Source organism: Anguilla anguilla, chromosome 8 (assembly GCF_013347855.1).
Source record: "Anguilla anguilla isolate fAngAng1 chromosome 8, fAngAng1.pri, whole genome shotgun sequence".
Classification (NCBI taxonomy): domain Eukaryota; kingdom Metazoa; phylum Chordata; class Actinopteri; order Anguilliformes; family Anguillidae; genus Anguilla; species Anguilla anguilla.
Window position 1 is genome coordinate 551,482 of NC_049208.1, and position 20,649 is coordinate 572,130.

Sequence of the window (20,649 nt, forward strand, 5' to 3'; positions counted from 1 at the left end):
CTGGGCTGAGCTGAGCTGAGCTGCAGAAGAGCTGAGCTGAGCTGGGCTGAGCTGGACTGGGCTGAGCTGATCTGGGCTGAGCTGGGCTGAGCTGAGCTGAGCTATTTCGACATTTTGGAGACTCACTCCAGCGAGCGGATGGGGGCGGAGTCCTGGCAGGAGTCGTCACGCCCGACCGGCTCGATCCGCCCGTTCTCCTCCTCCCTCCCTTCGTCCTCCTAAAAACAAACACAAACATCACACATGGAATTAGGACAAACGTCTTCAGGTCAAATGGGTCAGGGACATCGACATCTTGTTTTTCCCAGCATTCCACTGTGACTCCTCAACAGTCCCATTTTCCTCCTAGTAACTGAGAGATGGAGGGAGATGGAGGGAGAGACGGTGGGAGATGGAGGGAGAGATGGAGGGAGATGGAGGGAGAGATGGCGGGAGATGGAGGGAGAGACAGAGGGAGAGATGGAGGGAAACGGAGGGAGAGACGGTGGGAGATGGAGGGAGAGATGGAGGGAGATGGAGGGAGAGACAGAGGGAGAGATGGAGGGAAACGGAGGGAGAGACAGAGGGAGATGGAGGGAGAGATGGAGGGAGATGGAGGGAGAGATGGCGGGAGATGGAGGGAGAGACAGAGGGAGAGATGGAGGGAAACGGAGGGAGAGACAGAGGGAGATGGAGGGAGAGACGGAGGGAGATGGAGGGAAAGAAGTGCTTCAGCTCAACCCAACACTTTCCCCTGAGATCACTCTGAAGTACTTACACAGAGTTAGAACATAATTACATCGAAATATTTATTTCAAGATTAAAAAATAAGCGGACATTAAAACATTAGCTATAAATTACTGAAAAACGTCAGCAAACCTCTCTATCCAGCACTTAAAGAACGTTTTATAGCTATTACCCAGGGTAAGTGCTCTGTTTCCAGGCCCACTGGAAGGGATTAATGAGGTATGAATGAGAGTTTCACTCTCTACTGGTCTTCATGTTCCATTACCAAAAAGCAGCCATTTATCGCCTTTTATTTAAACCACATACAAGACGCCTTAAAGCCAGAATGTACCCCCAGGCTATTCAGCGTCACAGACCCCAAGCTGAGCCACACAAACCTGAGGAGGAGGAGGACACATCCTGAGCAGCGTCAGCCAGTGGACTGCAGGCAGCCCACTCACCAGCGGGGGGCGCTGGGGGGTCACGGTCATCCCAGCCACCATCCCCTAACTGAAGCTACGGCTAATTTTGCATCGACCCACCACGGCCAGCACGCCAATCGGATGCCTGACCAGAGGGCCCGCCCACACACCAGAACAGCGCCCTCACAGTCCGATTGGATGCCTGACCAGAGGCCCCACCCACACACCAGAACAGCGCCCTCACAGTCTGATTGGATGCCTGACCAGAGGGCCCGCCCACACACCAGAACAGTGCCCGAAAACTGTGCATTAAAGCACAGTTAACAGAAGGGCCAATGCTCACTGTTTCTCCTGCATGGGCGAAATGAAAAACATTGGCCCAAGGCACCACTGTGTGCGGCAGAGCAAAGCCGAACGGACAGGACGTGGTTAAACGCACTTCTGCTCCGACAGCCACCAATCCAGCGACTCCAGCATCACCTATCACAGCGGAACCCGTTACCATGGCGATATCAGCATGCGCCCGCCTGGTCTCACCCCAGTAGCGCATGGAGGCGAGCGTCTCCACGGACACGGACCCCCCATTCTAACACACCTGCGCCCGAGGGGGGGGGGGGGGGGGGCATTAATATTTCACTGCCAGTACAAAGACTCCCCCTCACCTTGATTCTGAGGCACAGCCAATCACGTCGCTTTCTACGGGAGACACAACTGCATGCTTAATCACACAGCACGTAACCAAGGAGCTGGGAACTGCGGCAACAGCTGCCTCACCCTCCCTCTGAGTCTCTCTCTCCCTCTCCCTCTCTCTCTCTCTCCCTCTGAGTCTCTCTCTCCCTCTCTTTCTCTTTCACTCTCTCCCTCTCTCTCTCCCTCCCTCTGAGTCTCTCTCTCCCTCTCTTTCACTCTCTCCCTCTCTCTCTCCCTCCCTCTGAGTCTCTCTCTCCCTCTCTTTCACTCTCTCTCTCTCTCCCTCTGAGTCTCTCTCTCCCTCTCTTTCACTCTCTCCCTCTCTCTCTTTCTCTCTCTCTCACCCTCCCTTTGAATCTCTTTCACTCTCTCTCTCTCTCTCCCTCTCTCTCACTCTCTCTCTGTCTCACCCTCCCTCTGAGTCTCTCTCTCCCTCTCTCTCCCTCTGAGTCTCTCTCCCTCTCTTTCACTCTCTCCCTCTCTCTCTCTCTCTTTCTCTCTCTCTCTCACCCTCCCTTTGAATCTCTTTCACTCTCTCTCTCTCTCCCTCCCTTTCACTCTCTCCCTCTCTCCCTCCCTTTGACTCTCTCTCCCACTTTCATCACTCTCCCTGTCATCGCTCATCCTCTTACTTTTTCTCTCTCTCTTTTTTACTCCCGCACTCTCTTTTTCTCTCTCCCTCTCCCATCACTCTTGCACTCTCCCTATTTTTCCCCTCCTGTTCACTCTCCCTCTCTTTCACTCTCTCCCCGTCATCCCTCTCTCTCCAGCGGGAGGGGGTTTTTGGTGTGGGGGGGCCGAGGGGTCCAGCAGGTGTTCTAAAATGAAACGGTAACGCCAGCATGGGGGTGGCTTCAGTGTTTCAGACGTGATCGGCAAAGAAAACGAACATGGGAACACCTAAAATAGGCCAAAATGCAGATGGGCACTGTTCATTGTGGAAAGGTATGCCCCCCCCCCGCCCCCCCCCCCCCCAGGATATGGCTGCAATTCACATTAATCATTACAGACCCTGACAAGCCTTCAGAAAAGCACTGCAGCGCCGTCTGCCTGTCAAACACCTATCTGTTCAGCTTCAGAGGAATATGTGCCCAACAACCCCCCCCCCGCCCCCCCCAAAGCCGACCCCCCCCCAACCAAATGGAGCGGCTGAAGGTGACAGAGTCACAGTCACTGACAGGTCTGCATGTTTGCATGTCTCTTATCAAACTATGTAGACAACAAAGCATATTTCTGTCAAAAAGAGTAATCTTATGTATTTACTGATTTATTGATTTAAATTAGCAAAAATCTAATTTTGCTATCTTGGATTGTAAATGACAATAAATTTGACCTTGACCTCAACCTTGATTTGAGATCTTCTGACCATCAGGAGTTTGTGATTCTCTATTGTCCACCTTTCTACCTGAACCCTACTCAATTGCTTTGCCCTCAAACTTCGATACAGTTCCAAATGAGATGACACCAGTGCACTGCACGTTAGTAATCTCTTCAGCCTCTTCCGGTTCAGGGGTACACTTTCTGTAACTACAGCTAACGAGAAGTATCGCATGCACCAGCCGGTTTTAATAAGCAAACACAAAAGGCCCCTGAGACGGTCTCTTCTTAAAGAGAAAGTTAATAATGCATCAGGTATGGCAGAGATTACCGAAATCAAATCAGAGCCAAGCAGGTACTTAATATTAGTCAGAAAATAAAGCCAGCGGCAGAAGCAGTTTTCCTTTGTTCCGCTCTGAGAGATTCTGCGCTGAGCGGCTGACCTGGCATCATCCACAGCCTCAGAGCGAGGGCGAGCGCATACAGCCAGGGCGCCATTTTGCAAGCCCGCCGAATGGCTAGATTGCGCTTTGATTAAATTAGGTCAGATAATTACGAAGCCTTAAACCAATTACAGGGTCAATAAGGAGACCTGAAGCACAAAGCACCTCACAGTCCCACTGCCCCCGTCAGCAGAGCAGAGTGCTCTTCTGCGGAGCTCGAGGTTTTAAAGGGTATGAATTATAGTAAATGAAGTTAACCGCAAGTTGTTTAAGTCCGGGTGCATTTACATGATCTGTGAAACGGGAAAGAGGAAACAAACACCCCCCCCCCCCCCCCCCCCCCCCCCCCCGCGTGCGAAGAGCTCGAGCCGCAGGAGGAGGAAGGGAAATCTCAAACCTGTCTGCTGGGTCATGTACAGTGTTCACTTACCAATACAGTGATCGCTGTACGTACCAATACAGCGATCACTGTACTTACCAATACAGCGATCATATGAAAGGACTCGGTGGCAGTTTCTATGAAAGGCCCTTTTAAGAGCACAGCTACATAACCCCTTCATAAGCAGTGCTTTAACACCTGCATGGGCCCTACATAAATATTTGGTCAATTTAATTCGCAGATCCACTTGTTTATGATTAATAAAAATGTTTTGATTGAACAGCTTCCTTTGGCTTCTTTTGTTGGTTAAACTGAGCCACAAAATGTAAGGTTTTAAACAGTAATCAATTTTAGAGAATGTTTGCTATTAAGCTGCAAGTTTGTGTCCCAGCCCAGTGCTACAACACTTCAATAAACAAATTAACCAAAAGAATGGTCTTCAATCGAGACCTTGATTACTGAATCAGGTGATTTAGTGCAGGACAATAACAGCTTACACTCACACCAGTTATTCTGGGGTAAGGCTGCAGACCTCTGGCTGAGATCATATTAGAAATATGGACTCTGGGTGCCACATGCCCTCATACAGTATCACTGTAAATGATTTTAACTGAAAGATCCATTGAGCCCATATCTTTGCAAAGGTAATATTACATCAGCCCTGTCCGGTTCTTGGCCATCATACAGGGCACCAAATGGGTCGGTAATCGCTATCCCCTAAACACCCCCTCCACCCAACGCCCCACCGGCCCCCCCTCCCCCCCTCCCATCCCGCCCCCAAGGTCCATACTCTCTCCCCCAAGGGCACTTGATTAAAGCTCTATAATGAGCCCTTCTCTCCTCCAGGGGGGGCAGGGTACAGAGAGAGGGAGGGGGGGGGGGGGGGGGTCTCACTTACTCCAGTCCCAAACACCTCTGCGAGTCGGGCAGGGGTCAGAGGTCGACCCCGGGGCATTTAGTCATGTTCACCCTATTTAGTGTAAACAGCCTGGGCCTGTGGTGCCCGGGCACTCTGATTTATCACACACACTCCCGCGCCGCTCCCAGCTCTGACCTTTGACCACAGCGACATTCCACACGCCGCGTCCAACACGGGTCAGCGAGCGCGCGACCCCAACCTCTCAGTGCGCCCCGTTTCCCAGCATCATTGCCAGGTGTGCGTAAAGGCTAAACCGCCAGGAACAGGAAGTGGAGCGTTTACGAAACAGGAAGTGGAGCGTTTACAAAAGGATGCTACAGTCACAGCGCGCTTCCTTAAAGCATGGATAATGCATCTCCTGCCTAATCTAAGGGTATTACCCCTAATCTAATCTAAAGCGGTGCATTATGTGAGAGTGTGGGGGGGGGGGGGGGGCAGTAAACCACAATGGTAATTATCTGCTATTTTTTGAGCGTAGTAACAATCACTCATTTTGGCTTTATTTTTTTCAGCGTTTTTATTTAACACACCTGATGCCATGGCGATCCTGCACACTCCCACAGGCTTCTGGGAAAAACATCACTCCAACCTATTAGGTGTTGATATGACAGCCAATCAGAAGCCTGACCATGCAGCTTCCATGTGATCAAAAAAAGCACATCACATGATCACATGTGAGCAGCAGTACCTCCCCCTGCTGATTGGCTGCCAAATAAACACCCAACAGAGAGGAGAGCGGATGTTTTTTTTCCTGAAACTATGTCACGAGGCCGCTGAAATTTCGAGGATCACTACGGCATCACCGCATGATTAAAGATTTTTACAAAGCAGCGCATCACAGTGCCTGCTGCAGTTCAGACCTCACTAAGTGCCCAATTCCCTCCTGAATGATCAGTACTGATATTCGACCACGAGCCAGCAAAGCTCAGAAAGCAATGCAGAGGTAACAAACACTGCACCAAAAACTCTGTGGTACCCAAGAAACCATAGAGAAATGGCAAGAACACGAAATGACTTTACAGCGGCAAACATATTGCAGACTGTAATATCCCATAATGCCACACTATACTGTTGACATAGTGCATTCAGATATAATCCAGAATGTTAAACTCATTTCAACACTCCTGAAAACCAAGAGGCCCTTTCATTTTCCTTAGTTTGGAAAAGTGTTTCCTGAACATATATCAGGCCATTACAGCAGTCAGTTAATGCAAATAAAAACGGAGAAATAATATTTAGGATCGAGTGAACGGCAACGTGTGGTGTTGGGGAAGGCTACGTGATTAATTGTGAACCACACTTGGCACCACATGGAGGTCTTTCCTCAGTCAAGATGGAAACTATGCGCTTGCACAGAAACAGGATATGAAGCAGCTTAGCTCTTCAAAACGTACGCACTTTCAAAGGAAACCCTGACACAGACGTAAATATGAAAAGCATATTGTGCCAGGAAGGAAAGCGGAGAATAGGTATCAGACACAGCAGAAATTAGGCTCCTCTCTATTAAGCACATGCTAAATCAATTACGGCAGAAGCACAGCTATGTGGTTTTTTTGTTTGTTTTTTTTCTGAAGTCACTTTAAGTTTCAAATAATATAATACAGTTAGAAATAATATCTGAATGGGAAAGGGATGAGGAGAACATTAACCTTATATATAATTTAGTCAGTAAAATAGCGAGCATTGTTGGGCTGAATGTCCTGTTCTCGTCATTATGTTATGTTATGCTATATATGCAGAGGGAGAGAGAAGGAGAGAGAGGAAGACATTTTGAGAAAGGAAAATTGATAATAAGTCCAAAATATATTTAATGGGGTATGAAAAGTGGAAATATTTAAATGGCTGATTATTATGGCTGTGTTAATGAGCAGAGTGGCCTTGGGTTGAACGTGAAAAGGTTAAATGATTCAGGAGCTGACCTTTCACACTGCAGAGTAAACACCTCTACTCCGCTAACCCGCTAACCCACCCATTATACCATGTACAGGAACAGAGAAAGGCACCACTTTAATCTGTTTTATTTATCTGTTTTAGTCCCATTGAGAAATCACTAGAGGTTGCAACACACAGCACACAATATGGTAATAATATGATGTTAATTATAAAAAATAAAAAAAAACCTCAGTAACCCCAACTTACACCTGTACACAAAAAGATCAATCCTTCAGAAGGGCAGTGTGTAGAATATAAACACAGGTAACCTGAATGCCGATTGATCTAACAGCTGGACTCTTATAATAAGAATGCTCACAGGCAAAAATAAATAAAATAAAATAAAAAGATCCCTCATGATTATTCCAGTGCCTGTGGGCTCTACAGTATCTGAAGTATCTTAAGAAATCTCCTTCCAGCAGAAAACGGACGGTCGGGGTTCAAATTCAGCACCTCCCGTTTTCAGTCTGTTTGGTGCTAATTAAACATAGCGCTCTGTCTGTCTCAGCCTCCCTTTCTCTCTCCCTCTCTCTCCTTCTCTGTCCCCCTCTCTCTCTCCCTCTCTCTCTCTCTCTGTCTGAGTCTCTTTCTGTCTCAGTCTCCCTTTCTCTCTCCCTCTCTCTCTCTCTCTCTCCTTCTCTGTCCCCCTCTCTCTCTCATTCTCTCTCGGACCCCCTCTCTCTCCCTTTCTCTCTCTCCCTCTCTCCTTCTCTGTCCTCCTCTCTCTCTCCCTCTCTCTCTCTCTCTCTCTCTCTGTCTCCCCCTCCCTCTCTCTCTCTCTCTCTCTCTCTCTCTCTGTCTCCCCCTCTCTGTCTCCCCCTCCCTCTCTCTCTCTTTATAAAGCAGCAGCCACCGGTAAGGATGTTTATTGGGGGAGAAATGTTCCATTTCAGAAGGGCAACAGCGCATTTCAAAGGCAGCATTAAAAGCGATGCTCTTTAATAGGCCCTGCTTAAAGAGGGGAGACAGAGCCTATTGGAACAGACACACTTGATTACAGAGGAAGGGGCCTAGGCCTGCAGGCCTGGCAGTGTAAACACAGGCAACGAGACTATCAAACAGAAAGAGTGTAATCATTCAGCGGGCTGAGAAATTGGATATGAGGGGAGGCCTAATGCCTGTCTTCCACCTGACTGCGTTAGCAGCACAGGCACAAACGGGCTCTGCAGCGCAGGCTGGCAACCGCTGGGGCTGGGGAGAGGCTGGGGAAAAGCGTTTATTAGCTTTGTCATCCCGCTCACGTGTGTCTGGTGTAAATCGCTGAAGATGTCAGCGCTACGCAGCCCGTCCTCCCGGAAAGCCAACAACGATCAGCACAGAATTAAAGTCTCAGATCCAGGCCAGCTGATAACTGCCCTGCTTCCAGGAGGCAACAGCGTTCATAGGACCTGAAGGCCCATTTTCAAAAGTGAAAAAGCATTTATAGTTTACCACACAGTTATGAAGACGGTAAGAACATAAGAGCGCATGATGATGATGGCGGGATGGGGAGCAGTGTGGTATAATGGGTAAGGAACTGGTCTTGTATCCTAAAGGTCACAGGTTTGATTCCTGGGTAGGACACTGCCGATGTAAATGGCTGTAATGTAATGCGATGTAATGATGATGAAAGCAGTCATTCAGTCAGTCTGGGCTCATGAATGACTAGCAGTGTACAGAGAACCCAGCACTGCGCTAGACCTGGTCTTCAACAACACCCTGGCCTCCGCCTCCACAGCATGATGTGGGAAAACTGTGGCAAAAACGTCTACCATTTACTGTGTCACCAAATCACCGGACGAACTCTGAGTGACAAAGGAACAGAGCTCAAACAAAGAAAAGAAAAACGAAGATGTCCCAAGAAAAAAACCCTGAAGCCCGAGCAGACATCGGTGTTGCTGTGGAACGACCAGCGTCCGTGAGCGTGAAATCAACCTCGGCTCGATCCGCGGGTCTGGTTCTGCTGCCGTCACCGCGAGCAGCTTCTATTCCCCAATGTCATTACCGCTGCCCCCTCCGGTGCACCCCCCAGCCGCTATGATTTATGGGTAATGAGTTGGCGCCCGGGGTCTTGGCTCCATTCATTTTCACTGAGAAAGTTATTTCTCACTCCAGAGAGCAAATCAAACACACTCGCTAATTCTAATTAGACATTTACATATTCATAATCTCCTCAATAAACACCCCCAGAACAGTTCTGCAGAACAAGGCCAGGGATAAATTAATAAATAAAGATCCTGTGACCATGTGTACAGCATACTTCTTTTTTAGTTTTTGGTTGGTGTTTTCCAAAGAGCAGTGAAACAGAAAAGCAACTGGACCACCATCTTTAACGGTGCCAGGCCTCCTCACACAAAAGCCACTGCGGTCCTGGCCCTAGCAGACCAGCAGAAAGCAATGGCCAGCTTTGCTGGGCTGAACGGCCAGTTCTCCTCATTATGTTACGTTGACATGTGCTGTTTTTCAAAATGGCACCATACAGGATGCAAATTCAAAATACGCTCAGCACTCAACAGGTTAGAGGTGTGGACTCCTGAGGATTAACAGATTATAAGCTATCTTGCGCTTACATATATTTAAACATTAATTATTATAAATACAACATATTTATACATACATTCTAATATTAGAAATGATTGTGAATGAGTCATTGTCTAATTAACTGGGAATATATGGGCCTATTAGATATTCATTAAGCGGTAAGAACTTAATGAGAGCGTGATGCTGAGAACCATTCAGCCCATCTGGGCCTCCCATTCAGCTAAGCATCTACATTAATATTAATACTTTAATATGACATCTTCATTCATCTCCTCCTCCCTCTCCTCATCCATCTTTCTATCCCTCTCTCTCAATTTCACTTTTTCTCCCTCTCTCTCCACACCACTCCCCCACAATCCCTCTCTCTAATGCTCTCTCCATCCTCTCTCCCTCCCTCTCCCTATCTCTCCCTCCATCAACTCTCTCTTCCTCTCCCTATCTCTCCCTCCATCAACTCTCCCTCCCTCCCTCCCTCTCCCTATCTCTCCCTCCATCAACTCTCTCTTCCTCTCCCTATCTCTCCCTCCATCAACTCTCCCTCCCTCCCTCCCTCTTCCTATCTCTCCCTCCATCAACTCTCCCTCCCTCCCTCTTCCTATCTCTCCCTCCATCAACTCTCCCTCCCTTCCTCTCCCTATCTCTATCTCCCTCCCCCTCTCCCTTCCTCCCTATCTCTTCCTCCCTCCCCTATCTCTCCCCCTTCCCATCTTTCCTCTCTCTACCTTCTTCCCTCTCTCCCTCCCTCCCCCTCTACCTCCTGCTCACTCCCTCCCTCCCTCTCTCCCTTCTTCTCTCTTTCAGACACTCAGGGAAGAAGTGAGATGGGTGGCAGAAGCAGATCACTGCACCATGGAAACCGTGGACCCTGCTCCACCTCTCCAGCCCCCCCCCCCACACCTCTCCCCCCCATCCCCCCGCCCCCCAGGCTGAGAAATGAGCCCCCGCTTGGCTGAAGCCCTCAGCCATGTAAACTGGGAGTCACTCAGAGCCACAGCCACAGGAGCATCCCGGCTTTTAAACGCTGTTTATTTAAAGAATAACTCTGGCTGCCTGTGTTTATGGGTCAATAAATATGGCTCAAGTACACTATATTCACACACCGCGGGCCAGGCCTGGGGGTTAGGGTCTAAACTCACACAGACCCAGGGGGTTAGGGGTTAGGGTCTAAACTCACACACAGACCCAGGGGTTAGGGTCTAAACTCACACACAGACCCAGGGGTTAGGGTCTAAACTCACACAGACCCAGGGGGTTAGGGGTTAGGGTCTAAACTCACACACAGACCCAGGGGTTAGGGGTTAGGGTCTAAACTCACACACAGACCCAGGGGTTAGGGTCTAAACTCACACACAGACCCAGGGGGTTAGGGGTTAGGGTCTAAACTCACACACAGACCCATGGGGTTAGGGTCTAAACTCACACACAGACCCAGGGGTTAGGGTCTAAACTCACACACAGACCCAGGGGTTAGGGTCTAAACTCACACAGACCCAGGGGGTTAGGGGTTAGGGTCTAAACTCACACACAGACCCAGGGGTTAGGGGTTAGGGTCTAAACTCACACACAGACCCAGGGGTTAGGGTCTAAACTCACACACAGATCCAGGGGTTAGGGTCTAAACTCACACACAGACCCAGGGGGTTAGGGGTTAGGGTCTAAACTCACACACAGACCCAGGGGTTAGGGGTTAGGGTCTAAACTCACACACAGACCCAGGGGGTTAGGGTCTAAACTCACACACAGACCCAGGGGTTAGGGTATAAACTCACACACAGACCCAAGGGGTTAGGGTCTAAACTCACACACAGACCCAGGGGGTTAGGGGTTAGGGTCTAAACTCACACACAGATCCAGGGGGTTAGGGTCTAAACTCACACACAGACCCAGGGGTTAGGGTCTAAACTCACACACAGACCCAGGGGGGTTAGGGTTTAGGGTCTAAACTCACACACAGACCCAGGGGGGTTAGGGTTTAGGGTCTAAACTTACACACAGACCCAGGGGGTTAGGGGTTAGGGTCTAAACTCACACACAGACCCAGGGGTTAGGGTCTAAACTCACACACAGACCCAAAGGTTAGGGGGAGGGGCTATATTCACACACTGCAGGCCAGACTGGGGGGGTTAGGGCTTTTCTGGTGACCCAAGGCACGCAGACAGGATGCAGTATAATTAGGGCCTCAGCCTGCTGGATGTGCAGGTGGATATCCTGCTCATTATCTTTTATTTTATCCATCAAGACAAACAGTATCAATACAGTGTGGGAAGCCGTCAGGCTTAGCATTTCAGCTTAGCATTCTGAGCCAACGCTAGCATTCGGCGGTTAACCTGTTTCTGTGCAGACAGGGAACCCTGCTTTGCTAGGACTCGCAGGTCTGCTCCACCAAACCACGCACTGAAAAAGCGCCGTGCTGTAGCATCAGATCGCGGTTCAGCAGTTATCCGAACAGAGCGATGAATCCCCCCATTACCGCAGTCACATAAAACGCAAATGATTATTACAAAGCATAAAAGAAGCGGGATAGATAAGACTTCATCTGGCCCAGGTGCAAACTGCACTGTGAAACGGATGAGCGTGAAACATGGTGTGCGGCAGGATGTCTAATGACGGGTGAACATAAACGCTAATTCTACGACTGTAGCTCAGATGGAATCTTCAACCATAAAAACCTAACTGTTCAAAAACCAGGTGAAATGCTGGCTTTTCGAGGAGCGGAATAAGGCCTTTTCAAAAACAGGCCATGTACATGCATCATGCACACGCTACACAGTGTGAAACTCCAGCACTTATATCTGTACAATGCACCATATGGTCTGTATGGGGATATTCCATAATCCCCTGTGCCTCAGGGTGTTACAAGCTGAATTAAACACTTCAGGAGCATGTCACAGAATCAGAGGCTATGTAAGAACACAAAACCAAAAAACCCTGCAAAAATGACAATTCCATCCGACAGAAATGGTGCTCAGCCCCCAGACCTGCTGCATGGACACCAGCGGCACCAATAATGACCTTAAAAACAACTACCAAACCACCACATTTAGGCAACAAACCACAACGTTTAGGCAACAAACCACAATGTTTAGGCAACAAACCACCACGTATAGGCAACAAACCACAACGTTTAGGCAACAAACCACAATGTTTAGGCAACAAACCACTACGTTTAGGCAACAAATCACCACATATAGGCAACAAACCACCACGTTTAAAGAACAAAAGAATATCACAGCTTCTGCACGACCTGGACATACTGCAAATCTGAAAACTGCCTGCACAGAAAACAACGGCACGCCAACAGTAAAGTTTTAAGACACAAGCAAACAAAAAAAAAGATCACAAATGCAGGGAATAAGTGAAACGGAGAGGAGCGAAAGGCAGCAGATGTGCTGCCCGTGTTACTGAATATTGGCTCGGCGGGGGGGGGGGGGGGGGGGCAGAGCTTCTGAGGCTCCGTATGAGGCACACTGGGGAGGACAGGCTCCTGGTGGGGGCACTGAGTAGGAAATGGCGGTACAGTGGGGGGTAGAAGCTGGCGGGTGATTCCCGCAGGCACTCCGGCACCCGCCTCCAGAGCTCCGATTCGCCCACATTCCGCCACAGCGGAGCTCGGCTACGGAAGGGGAGGGGCTACACCGCCCCGGGCGCCGTACCCCCCCAATCCGCCCAGAAGACGAACAAAATGAAAAAAACCTCAAAATGAATCAAAATAAAAAGGCAAAACTCTGAAAGTGGAGTCGACTCATCTGTCAATCCACCCTGAGATCGACTGCTCCACCCCCTTACCCACAATGCACTGCTTTCAGATGCACTGCTCTCAGGCCTGACTGATAGCAGGCCCTCCAGTGTGGAGGGGCAGTGGGGCATGTGCCTTTTCTCTGAGTCACAGCTCTTAAGAGAAGACGTCTCTGAGTCACAGCTCTTAAGAGAAGACGTCTCTCTGAGTCACAGCTCTTAAGAGAAGACGTCTCTCTGAGTCACAGCTCTTAAGAGAAGATGTCTCTCTGAGTCACAGCTCTTAAGAGAAGACGTCTCTGAATCACAGCTCTTAAGAGAAGACGTCTCTCTGAGTCACAGCTCTTAAGAGAAGACGTCTCTCTGAGTCACAGCTCTTAAGAGAAGACGTCTCTCTGAGTCACAGCTCTTAAGAGAAGACGTCTCTGAGTCACAGCTCTTAAGAGAAGACGTCTCTCTGAGTCACAGCTCTTAAGAGAAGACGTCTCTCTGAGTCACAGCTCTTAAGAGAACATGTCTCTCTGAGTCACAGCTCTTAAGAGAAGATGTCTCTCTGAGTCACAGCTCTTAAGAGAAGACGTCTCTCTGAGTCACAGCTCTTAAGAGAAGACATCTCTCTGAGTCACAGCTCTTAAGAGAAGACGTCTCTCTGAGTCACAGCTCTTAAGCAAAAACGTCTCTCTGAGTCACAGCTCTTAAGAGAAGACGTCTCTCTGAGTCACAGCTCTTAAGAGAAGACGTCTCTCAGTCACAGCTCTTAAGAGAAGACATCTCTCTGAGTCACAGCTCTTAAGAGAAGACGTCTCTCTGAGTCACAGCTCTTAAGCGAAAACGTCTCTCTGAGTCACAGCTTTTAAGAGAAGACGTCTCTCTGAGTCACAGCTCTTAAGAGAAGACGTCTCTGAGTCACAGCTCTTAAGAGAAGACGTCTCTCTGAGTCACAGCTCTTAAGAGAAGACGTCTCTGAGTCACAGCTCTTAAGAGAAGACGTCTCTCTGAGTCACAGCTCTTAAGAGAAGACGTCTCTCTGAGTCACAGCTCTTAAGAGAAGACGTCTCTCTGAGTCATTCAACCGGAGCGCTTGTATGTTTAACTCGACAGGGCAGCAGAGAGAGACGTGGAGGTGCGGCCGAGGAGGAACCACGAAACAACGAGAAGCTCCACACCACCACACCTCCACACCTAGCAGCTCCACACCACCACACCTCCACACCAAGGAGCTCCACTCCTCCACACCAAGCAGCTCCACACCTCCACGTTTCTCTGCCAGCAGAGCAGAGCCACACCTGCCCTCCCACCTGCTTCTACCCCCCCCCCTTCCTGCCCCCAACTGCTCCATCCCCTCACACACGCCACCTGTCCCCACCCCCCTACCTGTTCCCACCCCCCCTACCTGCTCCTGCCGAACCAGCCACCTATCCACCATGGGGTGATTGGCACTTAGGGAAGAACGGGCGTTCTCCCTCTGAAACTCCCTCTGATTGGCCCATGTGCCTGCATCTCTGGGCAGACTGCGGAAGGCTTCCGAAACTTTACCCTGGAGAGGGAGGAGCGTACATTAGAATCATGCTACATTAGCACCACGCTATGTTAGCACCATGTTACATTAGCACCACATTACATTAGCACCACGTTACATTAGCACCACGTTACATTAGCACCACGTTACATTAGCACCACGTTACAGCATTAGCACCATGTTACATTAGCACCACGTTACAGCATTAGCACCATGTTACATTAGCACCACGTTACAGCATTAGCACCATGCTACATCAGCACCACGTTACATTAGCACCACGTTACATTAGCACCACGTTACAGCATTAGCACCACGCTATGTTAGCACCATGTTACATTAGCACCATGTTACATTAGCACCACGTTACATTAGCACCACGTTACATTAGCACCACGTTACATTAGCACCACGTTACATTAGCACCATGTTACATTAGCACCACGTTACATTAGCACCACGTTACATTAGCACCACGTTACATTAGCACCATGTTACATTAGCACCACGTTACATTAGCACCATGTTACATTAGCACCAGGCTATATTAGCACCAGGCTATATTAGCACCAGGCTATATTAGCACCATGTTACATTAGCACCAGGCTATATTAGCACCATGTTACATTAGCACCAGGCTATATTAGCACCAGGCTATATTAGCACCATGTTACATTAGCACCACGTTACATTAGCACCATGCTACATCAGCACCACGTTACATTAGCACCAGGCTATATTAGCACCAGACCAGTTCACTGACATAATCTTTATGACATTGAAAATATGCACAAAATGCACATAATCCCATGTATGGTAAGTGCAATGTAACTACTATGTAACTACTGTCATATATCTATGTTATTACACAGTAATACATGAGTAATATAGACTGTGTGCTTGTCTGAATAAGGCTGGCCCCGCTCTTAAAGCACAAACACTGCACTTGTTGTATGTCATGGGGGGCGACATAGCTCAGGAGGTAAGACTGATTGTCTGGCAGTCGGAGGGTTGCCAGTTCAAACCCCGCCCTGGGCGTGTCGAAGTGTCCTTGAGCAAGACACCTAACCCCCAACTGCTCTGGCGAATGAGAGGCATCAATTGTAAAGCACTTTGGATAAAAGCGCTATATAAATGCAGTCCATTTACCATTTACGTCGCTCTGGATAAGAGCGTCTGCTAAATGCCTGTAATGTAATGTAATGTAACAACCAAATCCAGAAATGACTGTGATCCTAACCCTGCCTCGAACCCTCAACCTCAGCTCAGTCAAACAGCCCTTTCTAATGCAATTACACAGTAATACCCAGTGCTTCAGTGCCAAATTCATATTATATATGACCTATGAGGTCCAACCTCCCAAAAATGGCTCTGGATGCACGAATAAAGGCTGTGTGACAAATTTTACATGAGATTACTCATTAACACAGATATTCTCTGGGACGCATCTACTGGCTGTAAGAATACACCTGGAATCACTTTAAAGAGAAGAGGTAAAGCACAATGCTGTTAAACAGGTCGTGAGTCCAAATCTTGATAAATTAAAAATATATTATCTGCAGACAGAACTCTTACATTCCACGTGAACAAGCGTGCAGAAAGATTTAAAAAGCTTTGAAACTTTAATCTTTATGATGTGTAAGACAGAATGTGGAAAACAGGCGAGACCTGCTGTGATTTAAAGTGCAGCCTCCACTGCTAGCGCCGCTAAATGCGTTTAGCGTTCCATGCATCACAACCGACCCGGGGCTTGGCAGCATAGCCACACGTTATAATTTCACTTTTTACTGTGATAGACTACAAACTCTTTCCATGGACACGAGACTCCTGGCTCGAATATGAGAGGAGATCCTGGATTAATTCCAGATATTTCTATATAATTATTACTGTCCTCGCCTGGAAAAGTGATAGCTAATGTATTCTGTGCCATAAATAAGGGAGATCACAGCAAAAACAGGACAGATGGGGGGGGGGGGGGGGGGACACACCAGTGCGCTTAAAATTGAGTAAATATTTCCCATAAGCACCAGAGTGCATTTACTTTTTAAGAGAGTGAGAGAGAGAGAGAGAGAGAGAGAGAGAGATTAAGAGTTAGCGGGAGTGAGATAGCAAGATGGAAAGAGTATGAGAGCGATAGAGAGAGGGAGAGAGTATGAGAGAGAGTGTGTGAGAGAGATGGAGAGAGGGAGAGAGTATGAGAGAAACAGATGGAGAGAGTCGGCTACCTTTCTCTCCAGGCTGTTGGTGCCCGGGGAGTGTGAGAGACAGAGAGAGTGAGATGGGGGGAGAGTGTGAGAGACAGAGAGAGTGAGATGGGGGGAGAGTACCTTCCTCTCCAGGCTGTTGGTGCCCGGGGAGTGTGAGAGACAGAGAGAGTGAGATGGGGGGAGAGTACCTTCCTCTCCAGGCTGTTGGTGCCCGGGGAGTGGCGTGGTTTGAGGAAGCCGGCCGTGGTGGACCAGCGGGTGGGGTTTTTTCTGGAAGGTTCTTCGGCCGGGGCGTGGGGCTCGCTGAAGGAGGCGGAGAGGCCGATGAGCGCTGGGTCACTGCTGCGCCGCACGTGTAGGGGCATGTCTGGGGGGGGGGAGAGGTACAGAGAGGGGGAGAGAGAGAGAATCGTTCAATAAATCATGTCACTGACAAAAAAGCAAATAGCCAACACACACCTGCACCACACCTAGACCAAACCACACAGCACCACACACCCACAGCCCCTTATGACAACACTCACCATCCGTTACACATAACGACTGCCAATACATACATGACACTGCTGACAACCTTTCATACAGATCTCCTGAAGCAAGCCAGGGTACTAGAGTCAAATACAAATGAACGGTTCCTGTGTGTGTGTGTCTGTGAGCATGTGCTGTCGTGCTTTTCCTGTGTGGATTTTTAAAAACGAGGCCGAACATCGCCTGAGGAGCCCGCGCGAGACGCCACAGACAGGAGGAGGAGGAGGACAGATGGAAACACTGCAGCGGAGAGAAAACTCGGGGGGCGAAACTCAAACCCAGAAGGCCGTGCGGAGCTAATGTGGAACGCCGATAAACCAAACCCATCAGGATTCTGCACATCACACCCATTTTGGGCCAAACACTCCTCTCTCATGTCAGTCAACAGCATCTGCATTGTGACCCAAATCTGATCTAAACCATATAGACTTTACACTTTATTGCCCACACTTGGTGGAAATTAGTTTTTTGGTTTCACATTACAACATGCGCACATTAAAAACCTTAAACAGTCACGCTCACATCTGAATCTCATTCAGCGTAATTTTTTTCAGAATGTGGCACGTCTGTTCAGATGATCCTTCCTCGTGAGGACCAGAGCCTTGCTGATGTAAGAGGCCCGCCCTTTTTCCAATTCCAATTTTCGCAAGAAAGGATTGCGATGTTAACGTCTTCCACTGCTTCGGCCACACGGGCTGTCGTTCTTTTTCTGCACCACACCGTCATGCTAAAGAACAGAAGGCGGGTCATTCCACACAGATCACTCAAAGCAGCGAATCACAGCTGAGAAGCTGCTCCAGAAAAGCCTGCATCGCTGGGGAAGAGCAACGCAAAGTTCACGGGTCAAAGTTCACGGGTCGCAGGAAGGGAAACGACCGTAACCGCAGAAAAAGTTAAACGTGTCGTGCACAAGGGATCATTAACACCAAAGTGAAATGACTCGTGCAAGAGGGTTCATCATCGGTAAGCTGATTTCATTAACACTGAAGTGAAATGTATCATGCACAAGGTTTCATTAACACTAAGGACAGATTAATCATGGAGGAAGGTTCATTAACACAGAGTGAAATGGATCGCACACCAGCCTTCACCGCCACTAAACCGATCTCATTAACACCAAAGTGAAATTTGCCAAGCACAAGGGGTCCTTAACAGCAAAAGGGAATTAATCATGCAAAAAGGTTCATTAACACTAAAACGTAATTTAGTTTGGACATTGTAAAAAATGTTCCTTTAGTGCTTAAACCATTGTGCATATTCAGTGAACATCTAAGAGATTGAAACGCTCGTTTGTAATTCCTCGTGTAAGTTGCTGGGACGGCCATAAGCATAATGGAACAGTTAAAAAGCACTTTGGGACAGCCTCAAATGACACATTACAGTCTCAAATGACACGTGAAAGAGAGCATTTAGAGCCCAGCCTTTCACCTGGATAACTGCAGCCCTAAAGCTGGCACACCTCGTCCTCTACTGCGGCTGCTGCACTGTAATAATAATAATAATAATACATTTATTTTATATAGTGCTTCTCATGGTCTCAAAGACGCTTTACAATACATGATACATACAATGAGTCATACAATTCAGAGGAAAAAAAAAACCGAAAATGCAATGGGACTAGTGGTGCAGTGGTGGTAGGAGGGGGTGTGAGAGGGGGAATACAAACATCAACGGAAGGCTAGGGAAAAGAGGTGGGGTTTAAGACAAGATTTGAAGGAGGTGAGTGAGTGAGGTACGGATGTCAGGGGGGAGGGCATTCCAGAGTTTGGAGGCGGCAACTGAGAAGGCGCGGTCACCAACAGAACGGCGCTGAGAGGGGATGGTGGTGAGAGGGGATGGTGGTGAGAGGGGATGGCGCTGAGAGGGGATGGCGCTGAGAGGGGATGGCGGTGAGAGGGGATGGTGGTGAGAGGGGATGGTGGTGAGAGGGGATGGCGCTGAGAGGGGATGGCGCTGAGAGGGGATGGCGCTGAGAGGGGATGGTGGTGAGAGGGGATGGCGCTGAGAGGGGATGGCGCTGAGAGGGGATGGTGGTGAGGAGGCCGGCAGTGGATGAACGCAGCTGTCTGGGTGGCTGTACGACGACGCTCAAACACATTATTCTTTCCAGAACGCTTAACTCTGCGTACTCAAAAGTCATATCTGCTGTTAGGCCACAAAATAGCCAGAACTCACAGGTCTGTCGAATAAGCCGTTACTGGCAGGGTTTAATTACTGATAAATGGACAAAATTAACCTCTGTCTGTGTTCTCTTCAAACACACAACGGAGAGGTCAAAACATAATCCATAAATATCTGCTGACTAAAGCATACATGACATCAATAGTTTTCCAGTACAAATTAAATACAGAAATACAGTGTAAATGAGCTAATCTTTACATAAAATAAGGCTCTGGCAAAAAGTCAATATTGACAAGCAGCTTGAGTACTTCAGTAGAGCTCTTTAAAGGGGAGGTGTTTGATATCTGCTTGAATAGATAACTGCTGTGTGTGTGTGTGTGTGTGTGTGTGTGCACATGTTTGTGTGTGTGTTTGTGTGTGTGCACGTGTGTGTGTGCGCGTGTTTGTGTTTGTGCGTGTACGCATGTGTGTATATGTGAGCATGTGTGTGTGTGTGTGTGTGTATGTATGTGTGTGCGTGTTTGTGTTTGTGCGTGTGTGCATGCGTGTGTGTGTGTGTGTGTATGTGAGCATGTGTGTGTTTGTGCATGTACGCATGTGTATGTGAGCATGTGTGTGTGTGTGTGTGTGAGCATGTGTGTGTGTGTGCGCATGTTTGTGTGTGTGTGTGTGTGTGTGTGTGTGTTTGTGCGTGTACGCATGTGTGTGTATGTGAGCATGTGTGTGTGTGTGTGTGTGTGTGTGTGTGCGCGCGTGTTTGTGTTTGTGCGTGTACGCATGTGTGTGTATGTGAGCGTGTGTGTGTGTGCCCGGCTCGGTCTGGCCTGATGGTCTGAACCCCTCTGGGATCCAGTTCCTCTTTAATTAGAGATACAGCGCTGATCAGCTGGAGTCCCCACACCGCCTCTCTAAGGCCTGAACGGGCTGCTGACTGGAAGGGACCCACAGAAATCTCAGACTGCAGTTTGAGACGCTTCTGCAGATCGGGGAGAAGATCCAGTCCAGGAACGCAACCAAAGCCAAGACACCACCTCACTAATCAATAAAAACCCAACAAGTCCCTCACAAAGCCAAGAGGCCACCTCACTATTCTATAAAAACCCAACAAGTCCCTCACAAAGCCAAGAGACCACCTCACTAATCAATAAAAACCCAACCATTCCCTCACAAAGCCAAGAGGCCACCTCACTAATCAATAAAAACCCAACAAGT

General features: G+C 48.6%; 1 protein-coding gene across 2 annotated transcripts in view; it reads right to left on the reverse strand.

Moving 5' to 3' along the window:
* Positions 1-20,649, reverse strand: part of LOC118234049 (partitioning defective 3 homolog) — a 258,754-nt gene that overhangs the window by 129,562 nt on the left and 108,543 nt on the right. For both annotated transcript variants that reach the window (XM_035430352.1, XM_035430351.1), the window contains exons 4-6: positions 16,977-17,155; positions 14,456-14,599; positions 127-218 (exon numbers count right to left, since the gene is read on the reverse strand). In XM_035430352.1, the coding sequence (XP_035286243.1) occupies positions 127-218; positions 14,456-14,599; positions 16,977-17,155 (415 nt within the window). The remainder of the gene's footprint in view (positions 1-126; positions 219-14,455; positions 14,600-16,976; positions 17,156-20,649) is intronic.